This window comes from Amborella trichopoda, chromosome 3, assembly GCF_054954075.1.
Source record: "Amborella trichopoda isolate Santa Cruz 75 chromosome 3, AtrichopodaSantaCruz75HAP2 v2.0, whole genome shotgun sequence".
Lineage (NCBI taxonomy): Eukaryota > Viridiplantae > Streptophyta > Magnoliopsida > Amborellales > Amborellaceae > Amborella > Amborella trichopoda.
This window is the reverse complement of record NC_142338.1, coordinates 51,186,840-51,204,804: the sequence shown is the minus strand read 5'-3', so window position 1 is coordinate 51,204,804 and position 17,965 is coordinate 51,186,840. Positions and strand designations below refer to the sequence as shown.

The following is a 17,965-nucleotide window of genomic DNA, read 5'->3' as shown; positions in this document are numbered from 1 at the left end:
ATACTGATTAGTGTATACAAAACAAGTAGGAGTATTTTTGGTATTCAGTGGAAGCCTTTTAGAATTACAAAAATATCCAGGATTGTTCTACATTCCAAGTATCGGGCAATTTAAGTATTTTAATGTTTTTTTATTGAACAGATATCTAATTGAAACAAAGAAAGAAAATATACCCTCAAATCTAACTAGAAAAATTTTGACTCCTTTGATGATATAGCAAAAGGTTTCATACCCTTTAATGATATTTCCCCTAAATTAAATGGTGAAGGCGTTGATCTTGAGCCCATAACGCATCCTGTACCTTGATCATTCGCTGAATTATTATTTACCATAGGAATACAAAATAAGACATTGTCCTCCAAAAATACATCAAACGATTTTTACATTAACTTTGCTTACAGGATGTTCGACTATGTTGAAATATCTCACAACTATGTTGAAATATCTCAAATACAAATCTTTCAAATCGTGACGCTCAATTGGGATTGGTTATTCCACATTACGCCCTTTGACTTTTTGCATTATGTGAAGCACTCCGATGCCTTAGCCTTACAGTAAAATACAAAAAAAAAAAAATCTCCACATCTTATAAAATAAAGGTTGTGATTTGCACAAGGCTCCAACATTAAACAACTAAAGCACACATCCAAACCCTTTTTTCTTTCTTTTTTTTTAGAATGACGGTCACACCTCCAAACCATTGTAAGTTTAATGTTGAAAATTCTTCAGATGGTCTGAAAAGATATTTTCATCTCTAAGTATTAATTTTTAAACTCCAAAAATGGTTCATATCAAACAGATTTGATCCATAAACATATAAAAAAACTTGAAAAATGATGGTCCAGAGGATGCACTTTTTTTGGTACTTGAAATATGTTTTATTTCATGTTCACATGTCTCAAAGTCGAGATGATCAATTAAAAGGTTTTCCATTGTCAAAATAACCTTTTTTGATGGATTTTTTGAGGTGCACCTTACTTCTACATTTCAAGGTAGAGACCTCATACAAACCAGTCTCTACAAACTTTTTACTAATACAATATGTAGAAACGACCACTTATTTGTGCTGTTTTAGATTATTTCAAGAAACCATTTGGAACTCCAAATCCCAAACATCCAGCATTGACCACGATGAAGTAAAGTGCAACGCCCAGTAAATATGTTTTAAAGCGTTCCCAAAGGCATTCTTAACACAAGGGAAATAAATAAGATTCCTTGTACAAGTTATACTCGAAAGATGATAACTTCAACTTTCTATCCACCCTGCAACAATTCTTTGCCGAACTCTTTTTTGAGACTTGATTATGACATTATTACTCCGTATATGCTATGTAGCATATATGATTTGAAATTAAACAATATATAAATAAATACATGGAAAGCTTTGAAACGCCTAGCTAGGTAACAATTAATCACATCCTTAGAGAGATTTGTATTGCTCAATCAAACGAGATGCATGGAGGCGAGAAGTCGGTAAAATGGTACATCCCAATTTCTGAAGATAAGCAATCTGCATAAAGTAATAAATAGCACCAAAATGATGAAGAAGAATGGGAAATGATCAAAAGGAGAATCGAATGGACTCAGAGCTCTTAGGCAACTTTCAGATTTATTTTCCTTTTTGATAAATTTTTGCATATATTCATCTATTACAACAGAATCTCAGAGTTAATAATATACAAGTACGCATGCATCACTAGTATATAAGTATTGACTCAATGAATGACAAAACAAATAATAAAACACTAACTCCTACAAATACAACTACCAAAATACTCTAAGAAAATACACATGTATGAATTGGTCAGTATTTGAGTTTTTTTTTTTTTTTTCGTCAAAAAAAAAAAAATACAAATACTGACCAATTCATGCATGTGTCAACTATTTAAATGTATAATATGTATGATATATCAAATTAAACATATAATATATGGCATAAAAGTACTATATATAAAACTTGGACATATTTTGGTTAACAGACAAACTTGTATTATTGATAAGTTTACCCACAAACTTCATTGGGAGCTTTCAGTAGTATATAAGTTCAAAACCCTACTTTAATAAGTAAACAAAAAACAGCAACTTGAACACAAGGAGAGGTAAAGAGGAGAACGAAAAATATGATGCAATATATTTAAGATCTGGGATTGCATCTTTGGTATGTGTGGAGTTGAAACTTTCAGAAGATGCCAATCAAACTTTGTATTAATATCACTGTCCAGTTGGTGCAAAGTTGTTAATTCTTAGCAAAAGAAAATAAATACATAATGAGAGAAATCAGAAAAGATTAGTGGAGACAATATTTGGAAGGGAATGAAGAGATCATTGTGTGAACAAAGAGGTACACACAACACATTAAAGAACGTAACATAAAATAATATAATGGTTGGCCCAGGAAAGTCATATCCAGCCATGGAAGCCTATGCATAGTATCTAATTAGTCAATACCCAATAATTCAATTCATGCATAACTTCTACATAATAGTCCACATTTTATAACACAATTTTGGACAAAAACAATTGTGGACCTCATTTGCAGTAGCCTAAGACATGGTAAATTCAAGGGGAAGAACCGTATCCCTGGATGATTTTGCAAATTCAAAGCAGAAAATTCTAAATTAGCCAAAGGAAAAATCATCAGAAGATTTTTCATCTTCATAAATCAGAATATTATCTGAGCAAACATGAAGACCATACCTGCTTGGACATTGTTGCAAATGAGCACAAGGAATCCAATACAAAGAAACGTTATCCACTATACTTTGTAAATTCAAATAAAAAAATTGCTTCTCATTTATCACAGAATAGAATATCCTTACAAAATGGCGTACTCAAATACTCAATAACTGTTACCTGCTTGGTCGATGCAGCAGACGCATCCATAGACTTCTCAATCCTTTGCTTTTGAAAGTGTTCCTGGGAAAATAAGGAAAGACAAATTTCAAGATCTGATTTCTAGCATAATCCAATAGTCATATATTAAGAGGAATAGTTACTAGTATCAGCTGTAGACTAAAATCCATACAGGTTGTTTTAGACTCAACCTCTTTGAATTTGCAGTATACAAAATATTCGCAATTTCTTTGTAAATGAAAAATGAGCAAATGAAAGCGAGTTTGCTCTGGATTCTCAAAAGGTCCCTTGCTGGCAATAGGCAATAATTTCATGGAATGGGTGCATTTGGAAGCACAAGTGTTAAACGAGGATATGAAGTCATGTGTTTGCTGGCACATGATGCACAGTGTTTAATGAGAATCAGCTAGCCATGAATCAAGGTTCTAGAAACAGCAATATTACAAAATTTTGGAAAGGATAGAGCATAATATTCCACAATCCAAACCAACCATTGTAATACGAGAATAAGCACCAACTTTACCTGTTTTTCTCTCATTAGTTGAGCACGTGTATCAGGAGGAATTTGTTCCCATCTCAAAACCTATGTAGAAATATATTTTCAATGATTGACAACCGATTTGTTCGACACAATGAATATGCAAACCATGTCTCAATCGCCTTCTTATAGACTGAAATAAACTTACATATTGGGCAAATTGAAGAGCTTCGTCACACCTCAAGGATGACTTTAAAGATCGCAAAGCATCCTATATGATAACAAGAATTGAATTGCTAAACAAATTGAGTGATACACTAGAAAAAACTGAATCATATGTCCTTTAAATATTATCCATCATCATATCATATCTACAACATGAAATCATGAAATCATGAAATCAACATTGACTTGGGCATGAAAAGAAAATCAAAAGCCAGTCCATAAGCCTATTTAGGAGAGGAAATAAACAAGGAATCATGATAATAGCATTTTGTTAAACAAACAACACTTGCACAAGAAGATTTTGAGGATGGAATGCAACTTCTAAAAGTAGAAATCAAGAGAGCAATCCCAAATAAACCTTTAAAGCAAGTATAGAATGTGGTTAGCAAGGAAAAACTCACCCCTAATGTGCAGTCTTTCTTTTATATTAGATTGTCTTCGAAGGACCTCCCTTATAACTTTTTTTCTTCTTTTTCTTTTACATAAATTTTGACATTTTTCAAATCAGGAAAATTTTTTTTTTTTTTTTCTTTGGGCGTGGGACCGAGAAAAGAAGGGGAGAGGTAGAGATGATTTCAAACCTAGAAGGACAAAAAACTAGGCAAGTTTTTCAATATTGGAGAAAGAAATTGTATTTCAGCCGTACGATTCAAATTTGAAACCAAATCGAAATAGTGAAATTCATGCTACCACAAAAGCCCAATGCGTTTCACTCTTATTTCCATCATATTTAATTAGAAAATCAAAGAACTCAACCAAGCCCAAGTTTTTCATAGCAAAACTCAGGGACCTTGAGAGCCCATTTGACTCAGATAAGTTGCAGAAACTCAAAATGAGTTTGTGAGCACAGTTTGGTATAATGCCAAAGAATTACTAAATAAAGAAAACATAATGTGTTTTGTGGATGTATGATTCATGAGTAAACTATAGGCATTGTAAATTTTATATGTGTAGCTTGAGGGGTAGTATTCAAAAAACAACATGCATATGGTGTGGCATAATCAAGAAATTGATTATGATACTCCCTGGTCGGAAAGAGGTTTGTGATGATTTGCTCCCCACAACAGCAGTTCACATCCAAGAATCTCAAGCGCACCATCACCTGGCTACAAGTGTTCAAAAACTCACCAAATTTGAATTGGAAATGGTCAAGATGCTCAGACCCTCTGCCCAGTCTAGAAGGACCCCAAATAATTGGGGACTTATACAGTAGCAGTACTCTCCCAAATTCTTACAGTACCTAGGGCAAGCGTTTGTCGCACTTGGGTGAGTTCAGTGGACTTGGATGAGTCCACAAAGACTCATGGTCCAACACTTCTTTTATCTAAACAGAGGGATGGGTAAATTCCGAACCTCCTTTCTTTCATTGTCTTCATCATTTATGCTGAGATCAAACAAAATCCATGGTTGGGTTTAAAATTTGTCTCCTAGCCTATTTATGTGGGTCTCTATCAAATCCAAGCTTAGATTTCACCCAAAAGAATCTTCAAAATCTTGGATTTGCAAGAGTTTGAATACCAAAATGGGGGTTGGCTAAGCTTGGATTAGCTTCAATTTTTATTTTTTTTGTACACAGTTCGTAATTTTTTTAACTTCTCTCCTATTCTATTTTTCCTATGTCCCTATGTTTTTTAGCTTTTTTTTAACCTTTTTGGGGTCTCCAGGGGTAAAAGGACCTTTTCAGTTTTCCAAATTTTTTATGTGGCTTTGTTATCATTAGATGAATAATGTTAAAAAATATATATTCGCTTTGAGTTCATAAAGGCCTACACCTCAAAATTCACCACATGGACGGCCTAATATAATTAGAGGGGGACTCATTTTAAATTGAATTTTATTTTCTGGGGATTACTTGTTGGGATGAAGAGAGTGCCTGTGTAAATTTGGGGTCAAAAAAATGCTACAAGGTTTTTTAGAAGCGTGCTTTCATTAAATTACAATGACACAGTCACATGAAATCACTCCCAACAAATAAACTGAAATAGGTCAAGTACCTCTAATGTGCAACATATAATAACAAAGAACAATAAGTAAAGAAAAAAGTTTATATAGAGCTGAGGCTCTAAAATATCAAATTAGAGCCCACCTCAAAAATTTCACTACAAGAAGTTGTTTTGATTCCCAAATGTCCTCAAATAGATCATCTCGACATCAAGATGTAAGGATATGACCAAAATATGAATTTCAAGTTTTGAAAACAGTACATTTTGTAACACATTTTTGGAGCGTGAATTTTCAAGATTTTCAAGTCTTCATAGATATGCTCGATCTACACTTTCTAAGCTTTAAATTTTATAATTAAAGATGAAAATATGTTTTAAGGCTATCACAAAGATTTCCAGTATTGAAACTACATTTCTCGACACTATTTGAAGTTGTGCATTACTTTGATTGTTTAGAGCCTTGGCTCTATACAAATTGCACCCATAAGTAAAATGCCCCAAACATTTTCTTGTACATAAATAACATTGAGAGTAGTGAGAATTATATGAATAAATGCACAACTTTTTCAAAAGGTTTCTACATTAGGGTTTACAGGGCCTTAGAGAGAGACAATACACCATGCAATATCCATGATATGGCCTTTCAAACTCAATTCTTTGTTATAGTTATCATCATGTCTACCGATAGAAACCTTTGTTAACAATGGTCAAGATATTCAATACTTCAAAGAGCTAATCAAAATTCAACAAAAAAATAAAAAATACATGACAAGAGTTCCATCACCTTGCTTTTGCATGCCTTACTCCGAAGACGTTCATCAATGACAAATCCAACCTAAGTGTTGCCAAAGTAAACGTAAATAATGGTCCGCACTTAAAAGGAAATTATCTATCTTTGCAAAAAAAAAAAAAGATGATGAACAATCAAGGTTTTAAGATACTACTAAACAAAATGAAGGATCCCCCACATTTTGCTAGAACCACAAAGATCAATAAGTGGAAGTACGACAACATGACTGCAAGTAACATAAATCGTTGAGCCAAAACATATAACTACCAAAAATAATGATTCAATGGTCGATAGATTACAAAAGTAGACACCTTGTCAAGCAGCCTCCTTGGGTCTTGAAATGCTTGCTTTTTTGCCCATGAATGGAACACATTTGATACAGTTGATCGATCCTCCACCTTAAACCTTAGAAGGACAATTAAAAAATCCATGTAAAAACATGAAATTGGCAGATGGAAAACACCAAAACACATGAAAATATCGTCATAGAAGACTCAGAGAGTCTTGATGACACATCCATTGTATCGAACTCCACATTAAGTACATACCTTCTTAAAAAACTATTGCCAAGGCATCCCTCTATCTCATTGTTGGTATTAATTAAAATAAGTTCGTTCCCCAATGTAGAACACTTATTCTTTTCCAAATCTGTTGGCAACGATTCTTCACAGTTTAAAGATTCATTTTTCGCAGCACATTTGGGAATAGAACATGGATGCATTCTTCCCCATGATGACTCAACCTAAAAACAAGAAGTCGACACTTGTAAAGAAAGGATCAACATGAAATCTTGTTCAGTCTAAATCCTAGCAGGTAAAATGTATATAATAAAAAACAATCCAAACAACAAGAAAAAACAACTAAAATTAGCGCAACAACTCTCAGTAGGCACTACTAATTTGATCACCAATCGGAAAAAACTATTATTAAGTAAACCTCAAATAAGCATGGAATAAAAAGGGAGAGAACAAAGAAATTTGAATGATACCAAGCTTAAAGAAGGTAGTAACTAGTAAAGATAGGTTGTTTCATATTATATGAAATATACTACTTTTGTGCAACAAGTGAAATTGATTGTTTTACATATTAAAAGAAATATTCTACTTTTGTGTAGCACTCCAGTCTCCCATCATATGTAACAACGCTTAGAAAAATGGATCAGTAACACAAATCGGCCACACCAAAAACTATGTCGAATCGGTGGATCGATGCCCTGGATTCGAGAATCAGTCAGATTGGCTTCAAAAAAAGTTTCAAAAATCATTAAAATTCCCACAAAAAAAAAAATTTGTTTCGGAAACAACTGGGGTTCGTAAATTTTGTAACTTTAATTATTTTGCAAAAATACATAAATATAAGATGTTTTCCTATCTAGATGTCTGTTGATTATTGAATATTTTAGGGTTCTCAAACTCTAAAATTCCAATTTTAGAAAACCTCCCTCTCTATCAATTTTGGTTATGGCCCTCAGAAGAGAAACATAGGCAACTACAAGATCCAAATAAAATGTTGAAGATGATTTGAGTTCGTTGAAAACTTAAATGCAATTTCCTCGAGTTTAGAAATTTAAATGCATCAAGCTTTCTTTCTGTTTTTCTAAATTTACATATTATCTAATTTATTTTCAGGTGGTTTTTGATTTGATGCAAAAATTGTATTTCATTTTTAGCAATACCAATCACATGGTCATTGTTATCCACATTCTATCAATCAATTAACACATAAAATATATTGGTCATACATACCAATGTCGTAAAGAAAAAAAAAGATAAAAATCATAGGTGACATAAACTTTCAACATGTTCACCAGCAACAAATAAATCAATTGATAAGGATTAAATGAAAAAAAATATGCATTGTATGATATAAACACAACCAAGAAAAATATCCCCCCATGTGAACAAAATACCAGATATATACAATAGCTATCTTATCCACTAGTGTTGATATTTTATTACATATATTATAGTATGTTTATGTCCCTCGTAAAAGAAGCTGTAATAAAGGAGAAAGAAATGTCCCACATCAGGGATTTAGGGACACGATGAGTTGTATAAAGACGATGCTTTCTCACTCTAAAGTGAAGATTGGATAACCTTTGAAGCCATTAACACCTGGAATGGGTGGGGCCAATTGCATAAGGAACAATACATGTGGTGGGGTTTGGAATACGTGTTCCCAAATTCAAATATGGGGTGGGCTGTCTACTGCCCATGCCCACTTTTTATTTAAAATTTTGAAAATTTCAAAGTTAAAAAGTCCAAAATCTACGAAGAAAAATCGGTCCTTGGTGGAACTGGACGTTTATTGAGAGAACCGGTCAAGAACCGGAACAAACCGGTCCGAACCGGCCAGTTCAGGGGGAACATGGCAAGTTCCCAATATATTGTGGGAACCGGATTGGAGGATTTCTTATCCAAATTGGGCAATTCCAATTCGGATCACCGATTTTCCATATGTAATATTAAGTTTGTTATGGATCTGAATAGAAGTTGTGCAACTTGCATATGACTCACAGTATAAAAGAGTACCAGATACAAGTTCAATTAACCAACAAACCATTAAAAAGAAAGTAGCCATGACAAAATTTCTAACTATCAAGATAACAAATAACCCTAACGAATGATCACCAACCTGGATCTCCAAAAGATGTTCTGGAAATTCTTTTAGAAACCGTGATGGTTGCAACAACTGAAAGTTATTATGTTACAAGTCAAAAGCGGGAGAAGAAACCAAGCAAAACAAGTTACTAGATCAATTTAATTTTGCAAAGGTCTCCAACCACAACCTGTTGATTCATATCCATTAAAACATACAAAATGCAGAGCTTCTTGCGTGCACGAGTCATTGCCACATAAAGCAGTCGTCGTTCCTCCTAAGGATGTTGCCATGAGAAAGAGAGCAAAGCTAAGCATAAGAATGTGTCTTTTATGGGGCAGTTTGGTAGTAGGAATTGAACTTGAGACGTAACGCTGCTAAACGTCAGCTGCCAACCACTCAAGCCCAAGCCCAACAACTAAAAAAATAAGAAGGTTCATCAGAAAGGAATAATAAAAGCTTGCTAAAAGCAACAGAGATAGAAAACCTCAAGAGAGTTTGCTCCATCCCTGAGAACGCCGCAAGATTCATTCAACAAAGGAATTTCAGTCTCATTTGCCTGCAGAAGATATGTTCTTAAAATCAACAAGAGAAACTAATTCAACAGAAAGAGAACACAAATAATTCCCACATCAAGAAAGAAACTTAAGAAAGGAAGAAACTACAAAAAGATTTGGGTGGACAAGCAATTACAATGGCCTGTTACTCATAATGGTTTTTTACACATTTGATTTGCAATAATACAAAATTATAGACTACTAGAGCAAAAACAAAGATGGGTTGCAATAGTATAAATACATATTTCATACATTATGAGAGAACTTGGATCATATATACAAGCACAAAGACATATAGACATACAAAACAAATAATAACATACTTTAAAATATTATAATCTTGCAACCAATTCAATTAACAATATGAAGCAAAAAAACAGTTCTTATAGTTTGAAGGCTCCATTTGTGGCAAACAATTTTTTACATAGAATGATACAATGGCATAAAAGTAGTACACAAGATATACAAATGGGTATTGTAATTTCAACAAAAAACATAGAGAGTAAGAAGACGGCTGCTGTATTTACAAGAAATATATTCAAGGATCAATCAAGTAAACTCTTATACCTTAATAATGAATACAGTATCCCACTCCAGACCTTTAGACTGCAAAAGAATCCCATGGTTAGAATGAGAAGTAAGCTTCACACAAACAGAACAAAAGTTGGGAGCAAAAGAGCAAAGTCTGCCTGCACTGAAGGATGACCTGATGAATCGTAGTCAAACTAACTGAGTTCTCATTATCACTCCGACGTGATCGAAAATTCTCCGCTTCTCTTGAAGAAATATAATCAAGAAATGCCTTCAGTAATGGACCACATCCATGTAGAATAGGTAAGCCATCTTGCAGCGATTTAGTGATTGTGCCATGTGTAGATAGAAAATCAGACACATCATCTAATAAGTATTGAAGGACCTGCAATATTGTGAAAAACGTAAAGTGTAAATGGTCCGCCCAAAAAAAAAATCCTTACCTCACCAAAATATCCGATAAGACAGAAGTAAAGAGGGACCTTGTTGCCCCTTCCAACAAAAAGGAGGGCAATAGCCACATGTTCTCCTGGCAAATGAGGAGGGTAGGATCTAACCCTTACTTTTCTTTGGCTTCCATTCAAAAGTTATAGAAAAGAAAGCAAGTGGGTCATCATTCTTTTAGCCCACACAATGGAATATTTTTGTTCACTATTTCAACAGATAAATATGCTTAAGAGGGAAAAAAACTCAAGGATTCCTTTAAAAACATTTGAAGTTAAAAGTATGCAAGCAAGCAAGAGCACAAACTTACAGATCTCAGGTCATGATCTTCATTTAACAATTTACTACCATCTGTATCAATTACTGCACGTTGTTCAAATAAGTACCTCTGCAAAATTTAACATCACACAAGACATAATCAACAAGCAAAAACGTTCCCGAGCGTGCTACTTAAGTAAATACTCTGCCAAGGCAAAACAGCGCGCGCGCACGCACAATCCAAAACAAATGAACACTTCAGGGTGTCTTAAGAAATAACTATTACATACGGAAATGCCACCATTTTGTGGAAGTACTATGTGCATATGTGCTTACTTTGTATGCATATATAAAAGGTGGCATTGTTTTTAGATGCAATATATGAAAATCTAAATACACTAAAGTGTGTAATTGTGTGCATTCATGAACCTTCACATGGTCAACTACAAGGAAAGAATGAAAAAAATTCCTCTCCTACTTTTGCTCACTAATCTTATTGTTGAAATAGGATCAATCTGAATGCTGTTCACTTCTCCATATACACAGTGTTGCAATATCATTAAAGTTTTCGCCTGGACACCAAAAATTTTTTAGGGTAAAAAAAGTTTACATCAGGTGAAGGATTTTATATATCTAGGAGACATCTTCAACTATATATTTTTATTCTTTTTCGAATTTAGATCAACAAATATGTTCATTAGATCAATGAATTTGATCATAGAAGCAAGTCATATTGGGTGAGAACTAAAAACATAATCTTAATAAATATTAACAAAAATAAGTTTTATAACAATCTTCATATGATGACTAACTTTAAAGGAAAAGAGTAGTGAAACTTATGGTGGGTCAATTGCAGTACCCAACATTATACACCTCACATATGACATATAATAGATGAGGAAAATGGCCTAATAGAAGCAAACATAGAAGCTGACACCATGATGTTACCAACAATCAGCCACTTGCTAATCTCTGATTATAATCGTCTAAAACGTGTTTTTGAAACCTTTAGGTTAAACTAAGGCTAATCAACTACAAGTTCAACAGGTTATTACCCACAATATTGAGTAAAAAAACTCGCAAAGTCAACATGCAATTTTGGAAACTTATTTTAATTAATTGATGAGATTTCTGCAATGGATTGTAATCAATCCTTAAACAAAATCAGCAGAAAAAAAGCCGATCCGCATCAAACTTAAAACTCAACTACACCCAAGAGAGAAGAGCCAAGTGTACAATAATATTAAAAATTTAGTTTTTTTTTATATGCAAAATTAGGGAAGAGACGAAAGAATGGAAAGAAAGCAGGAAAGGAACGAAATAAAGGAAAGAAAAGGGCATTAAGGTGGGGAAAAAAGAAAGAATAAAGAAGAAGGGAAGGAAGGAGAGAAAGGAGAACAACGAAAGAAAATAATTAAGAAGAGAAAGAAATTGAAGAGTAACTTGGGAGGGAGGGACAATGAGAGGTGCTATGAAGCCTTCTCTATGGCCTTCAATCAAGATTTGAATAAGCCCTTGCTAAGGTTTCTTTCTTCACAAAATAAATTCTCCAAAATAACATTTTATGGGCTGGACGTCCCACACTCTCCTCACATATAAAATTGCTACAAAAATACTGGCTTTTCTAACTAAAATATAAAAAAAATCAAATGACCAATCTGCCCTTGAATTCTCTACAACACTTAAAAGATAAATACCCTCCCCCCCCCCCCCCCCAACCCAAACTAAAATAATCAAAAGTTCAAAGAACCCTGACTTTCACTATATAAAATAAGAACAAAAATAAACTAAAACCCTTAATAAAATTAAAGTAAATTGTCCATGGAAGGCTATGATGCCCTCATCACTACCAAAACTCTACAACAACTCACCTAACCATTGGAGACGACAAATTCTATGGGCCACCAATCTTCCTCGATAACTTAGTTGTTTGAATATAGTGGGGTGAACCATGCGATCGAAAACACTTGCTTCGTCATTTACACAATATTCAGATACCAGTAAATTACGCATTTGCCAAACTAAAGAAAAAGATCTGAAGAAAACATGATACAAGGTTCTTTTACGTGAAAAATACACCTTTTTTGATAATGTAAGTAAATGAACGGTCATTCAAGAAATTTGCACATCCAATGCAGCTTATACAAAAAACCAAACCATGAGATCCCCATGTAAAGCAATAGAATACATATGCACATGCATACAAATAGGTGACCAAGAAACATGTCTAACAACACAGCACTCACATTCATATGCCCAATGGCTAATCCATAGAAAATTAAGTAATATGTTAGCCACTAATGTGAGAATTGTTTAAACAGATGGGAACGAAACCTGAGGTAATAGATTTGCCACTGATGTGAGCACCGTCGATAAAGATTGCTCCTGTGAGAAGAGGGTACACCAAGAATCACTTCCTTGACAAAACGTTAAGTATTGAATTGAACTACCAATGTTCAATAAGAACATTTTGCAAAATGTACAAAACTGCACTGATTGCCAACACATCAAAAGCTGCAGGGATTGCAAAACAAATGATGTTTCTCCTATTTTATCAATGCATCCATCTAGTACACCATTAAGGAGAAGGGGAGGGGGGGGAAGTTAAGTTCAAAAAGGTAAACAACCTAACCACAAAAAAATAAAGAGATGGAAGAAATGGATGGCAATGAGAAGAAGAATCCTCCTGAAATTACTAGTGCTTAATTTAAGAAATGACCCAAATTGTAGCCGACACTTTGGTCAGAAATAAGAAACGTTGGACCAGCTCACACACTACATACAGAACTCTTATCTCTGCCACAAGGTTCAGAATTTGAATGATAAGCACACATCTCCATACTGCAAAAATCCTCTTAACAGCAGTTTCCATTCCTCAGCACTTACTATAACTCTGCCCAAGGCAAACAAAGGTGTCATACCTTGCTGGAAACCCTGCAAGACCTCAATACTTGAAACACGCTTCCTATTTTACCCAAAAATAACTAAACATCAGTAATGGCACATAAACACTTTTCGCTGCTTTCTTCCTCACTCCAAATGTCAGGCATTTTCTCAAATATTTAAAGGGAATGATCATGATCAAATATACTAGTCTCAAAGCATTGGAAAAGAAGAAATCCATTGTAGTGCAACATGGGGTCCAGCTCTAGCTTATAAAGAACACATTTAAATGTCATATACTCATTGCAAGAGAAGTTATAATTTAAAACCAATGCTCATTAATCTCGGACTTGGGATTCAGCAAGGTCCCAATGTCCAGTTATCTGTAGAGGCTCGACCAAGTCAGTACAAAAAAACAATAAAAATTTATCGGAACTGACTACTGAAGTTGGGCAGTTCCTTACAAACTTGGCATTGCAGAGTCCAATTACCTTGGCCTAGCCTTAACTTGTACGAGTCGAAGTGGACTTGCCAAAATTTTAGAACACTGTTTATTAAATCGCAAGGAATTGCAATATTCAGCAGAAAAGTGCATCAGAAGAAACAGCAATCAACACCAAGCTCCACTCTATTCACCACAAAAGTAGCAGTGATGAGCTAGCTTAGCACAGAAGATGAGCATCTTTGATTAAACTATTCCAAATAACATTTTTTTCTTGCTGTCATAGGGCAACCAGGCATCACATTTGTCACAGACAGCAGACCAAGAAATTTTCTTACTTTGCCCACAAGTTTGGATATCATGTCTAAAGCAAATAACACTTTCCGCCCTTGTGCAAGTTGACTTCTGCATGAAGTAAAAATAAGTCCATAAATGGTTTTCCGTAAAAGAACAGGGCCTGATCCAGCAGAACTACAAATATGGATCAACAAATACCCCAAGATGCAATTCAACACTTGTAAGTATACATGCAGTATGCTCCAACTATGATAAGGTTTGAAGAAGGAAAGCCAACAGAGGAAGATAAAGTTAACGTAGCAGGAAATTATCAAAAATAACTTAGATTAGAATCACGAGGACTAAGACAAAGTAATTCACAACATGAAGTCCAAATGATAATGAGCCAATATAAAATGTCTATAAAAAAGCAAAACTAATGTCAACATAGATTTGATTCACATTAGACGAAGCCCCAAAACCAATTTCCTTTATTTTGGTGTGTTTCGCAGGGAAGAGGTTAAAGATTCAGTGAGAATCCAAAACAAGAAAAATAAGAAAAAGGTAACCCAAAAGCCAATGTTACATGGATTCTTTTGTTTGGGTGACATGCCCATACTGGACACATTTTAACACACGATTCGAAACATGTTCTTTTGATTCCTCTAGTTCAGTGATCATTGACAACATCATCAATTTGAACTGCAATATTCTCATTTGTTTTGAGTGGACACATTTGGACTGTGTAAAACATATTAATTCAACCAATGCATAATTAAATTATTTTGGACTAGTCATCATGAATAGAATATTCATAAATAATATTGCAGATTATTATCTCTTTATAATATATCTGTCTAGCAGGTTCTTGTTTGTCATGCGATGAGGAATCGAATGCCCAGTACCTCATGTCAGACACTTGCACAAGTATACTTGTCTATGCAACATAATTGAAAACCACTCGTGACATGATGAAGCCAAACCAAATTTCCCACTAAAAGCATCAAAGACTTAAAGCACTGGATACAAAGAATGACGTGATGATCTTGATCAAATTTTCAGAGAATAACGGATGAATACCTGCTGAAAATGCCCGAGATCTTTGCATTGAAAGCATCACTTGCAGACGATAAGAAGCTGCACTTTCTAGACGTAGATATTTTGTCAATGTAATCAATGATCTGCAAGGGGTTATTTTTAAGGTCATAATTTAAAGAAAGAGTGTTGATAACATTTTCTATGGCAATGAATTAGTAGCCAAATGCTTTAGCAACAAAAGATAAAAAAGAAAAGGAGTCAAAAGATATCAAGACAGACCCTCTTTTTTTCTTCTTTTTGCCCAGGATATAAAGCCTTAAAAACCTGACGAAATGGACCATCATCACAACCAGGCAATGCAGTTCTAAGCATAGCAGTAACTGCTTTGATCACCTAAAAGAGAAGAAAAGTGTCAAAGCAAAATCAATGATAGAGCAATTCACAATAACTTCACTGATAAAAAAAGAATGGTACTTTAATAACTTAATTTTAAATGGTGATGTGCCAATAATAGGTTATCTCAGTCACCAATCAGAATCATTTAAGTACTGGCAAGTAACAAAACTAATGAGTGCATATTGGAAATTACACCAATAATCAACCATCCCCCAAAAGAATTAAAAGACACTTCTCCACATTGCTATCATCAAAATCTACAAAAGATTATTCGACATAAAATTTTGTTTTGAGTTGGTTAGTTGGATTGTCCATGAGCCATTGTGTTGTGGCCTTCAACACCCTAACTATTGAGAGAAGAGTGTGAATTCCTTTGGAGCATTAGAAACATCATAATCGTCATCATCCGAGCCTTATACCAACGATTTGGGATCGGCTACATGAATCATGTTCCGATATTCTACTCTATTAAGGGTCATGCCCTCAATCAGACCATAAGCTATCATATCTCTTCTCACTACTTTCATCCATGTCCTTATGGGCCTTCCCCTTATCCTAGAGCCTTCCAATTGAACCAACTCACTCCTCCTAACTGGTGCTATATTATGTCTACATTGCACGCGACCAATCCATAAATCTACTTTCTCTTATCTTATCGCTTATTGAAGCTACCCCTAAGTTTCCTTGTACGTATTCATTATGAATTCTATCTTTTTTTGTCTTGCCACTCATCCAACTCAATATCCTCATCTCAACTACACTCGTCCTATAGATACGTTGTTTCTTCCACATCCAACATTCCATCCCATAAAGCATGACTGGTCTTACAGTTGTCGTATAAAACTTTCCCTTTAGTTTCATTGGTATGTGAGCGATCACATACAACACCGGATGCACATCTCCACTTGGCCCACCCAGATCTAATTATATGCACGGCATCATCCTCAATCTCGCCATTCCCCTGGATTATCGACCCAAGATACATATTAGGTACCTACTCGTTTCTACTCCTATTATTGCTAAACTTGCATTCCATTTATGTTATTTCAATTTGAATAATTTTAAAATCTTTAGATTTTAGAGCCTCCCTCTAAAGTTTGAACTTTGCGTTGACGCAACCTCTAGTCGTATCAATCAAAACTGTCATCTATGAACAATATTTATCATGGTACCTCATCCAGTAGATGCCTAGTCAACTCATCTAAGACCAAAACAAAGTGATATGGGCTCAATGTTGACCCCTGATATAGGCGTATTATTACTGAAAACCCATTTGTCTCTCCACTAGTTGTCCTCTAGCTACACTCCCTCATACATATCTCTCAGCACATCCATATATCCTCTAGAGACACCATTATTTCCAACATCCACCAAATTAACTCTCTAGGTACCTTATCGTATGCTTTCTCTAAATCAATTAAGACCAATACTTGGTCACTTTCCTTCTCCTTAAACTTCTCAATTAATTGCCTAAGTAGGAAAATAGCCTCAACTGTTGACATCCCTGGCATAAAGTTGAACTGATTTACTGATACACTGGTTTCATGTCTTAGTTCGTTGCTCAATCACTCTCTCCTACAGCTTCATAATATGGCTCATAAGTTTGATCTCTCAATAGTTCGTACAGTTATGGATATCTCCTTTGTTCTTGTAAATGGTAAGATGGTACTTTTTCTCTATTCGTCTACCTCTTTCTTTGTTCGTAACATCATGTTGAATAGCTTGATCAGCCAGAATATGTCAATCTCTCCCATGCACTTCCAAACATCTATTAGGATACTTCCAAAGATCTATCGGAATACTATCTAGTCCTAGAACCTTTCCTACTTCATCCTCCGCATAACTTCTTCCACTTCAGATATCCTAATCCTGCAGACATATCCATGACCGACGACCTCATTTATGTCGAAGGTGTCTCTTAACATTGTGCTCCCAAACTGTTCGTCACTAATTTTTTAAAATAAATTTGCCACCTTTCGTTTACCTCATCATCCTTCACTAATACCCTTTTATTCTCATTGTTAATGCATTCAGCATTAGAAAAATAACCTCTGAAAACTATTCAGCATGAAGCATGGTTGAACTCCACAAAAGGTCAAGTAAATGTCAGATTTCTCAAGACTACTAAAATGTGATCCATCAATTTACTAACAATTGCCCATACAAAGTTAAGCAAGATACTCCTAGTCTTTTGAATGTTCCAAACTGACTTCTGAGATTCATGCAACATTTTTCCTATGTTAAAGTTAAAAA

The 17,965-nt window shown here is 34.6% G+C and overlaps 1 protein-coding gene across 7 annotated transcripts in view; it reads right to left on the bottom strand.

The window, feature by feature from the left end:
- Positions 1 to 1,160: 1,160 nt before the first annotated feature.
- The window catches only part of SRS2 (P-loop containing nucleoside triphosphate hydrolases superfamily protein), a 30,266-nt gene continuing 13,461 nt past the window's right edge, over positions 1,161 to 17,965 (bottom strand). For 4 of the 7 annotated variants that reach the window (XM_088861165.1, XM_088861167.1, XM_088861169.1 and 1 more), the window contains 17 exons: positions 15,596 to 15,709; positions 15,359 to 15,459; positions 14,341 to 14,407; positions 13,012 to 13,062; positions 10,730 to 10,807; positions 10,151 to 10,360; positions 10,012 to 10,050; positions 9,375 to 9,446; positions 9,078 to 9,164; positions 8,924 to 8,980; positions 6,838 to 7,031; positions 6,601 to 6,694; positions 6,284 to 6,334; positions 3,540 to 3,602; positions 3,377 to 3,436; positions 2,854 to 2,916; positions 1,161 to 1,510 (listed from right to left, as the gene is read on the bottom strand). In XM_088861165.1, coding sequence (XP_088717291.1) covers positions 1,421 to 1,510; positions 2,854 to 2,916; positions 3,377 to 3,436; positions 3,540 to 3,602; positions 6,284 to 6,334; positions 6,601 to 6,694; positions 6,838 to 7,031; positions 8,924 to 8,980; positions 9,078 to 9,164; positions 9,375 to 9,446; positions 10,012 to 10,050; positions 10,151 to 10,360; positions 10,730 to 10,807; positions 13,012 to 13,062; positions 14,341 to 14,407; positions 15,359 to 15,459; positions 15,596 to 15,709 — 1,491 coding nt within the window. In that variant the 3' untranslated portion in view covers positions 1,161 to 1,420. The remainder of the gene's footprint in view (positions 1,511 to 2,853; positions 2,917 to 3,376; positions 3,437 to 3,539; positions 3,603 to 6,283; positions 6,335 to 6,600; positions 6,695 to 6,837; positions 7,032 to 8,923; positions 8,981 to 9,077; positions 9,165 to 9,374; positions 9,447 to 10,011; positions 10,051 to 10,150; positions 10,361 to 10,729; positions 10,808 to 13,011; positions 13,063 to 14,340; positions 14,408 to 15,358; positions 15,460 to 15,595; positions 15,710 to 17,965) is intronic. The other 3 variants (XR_016051515.1, XM_088861166.1, XR_016051516.1) reach the window with 3 other exon arrangements.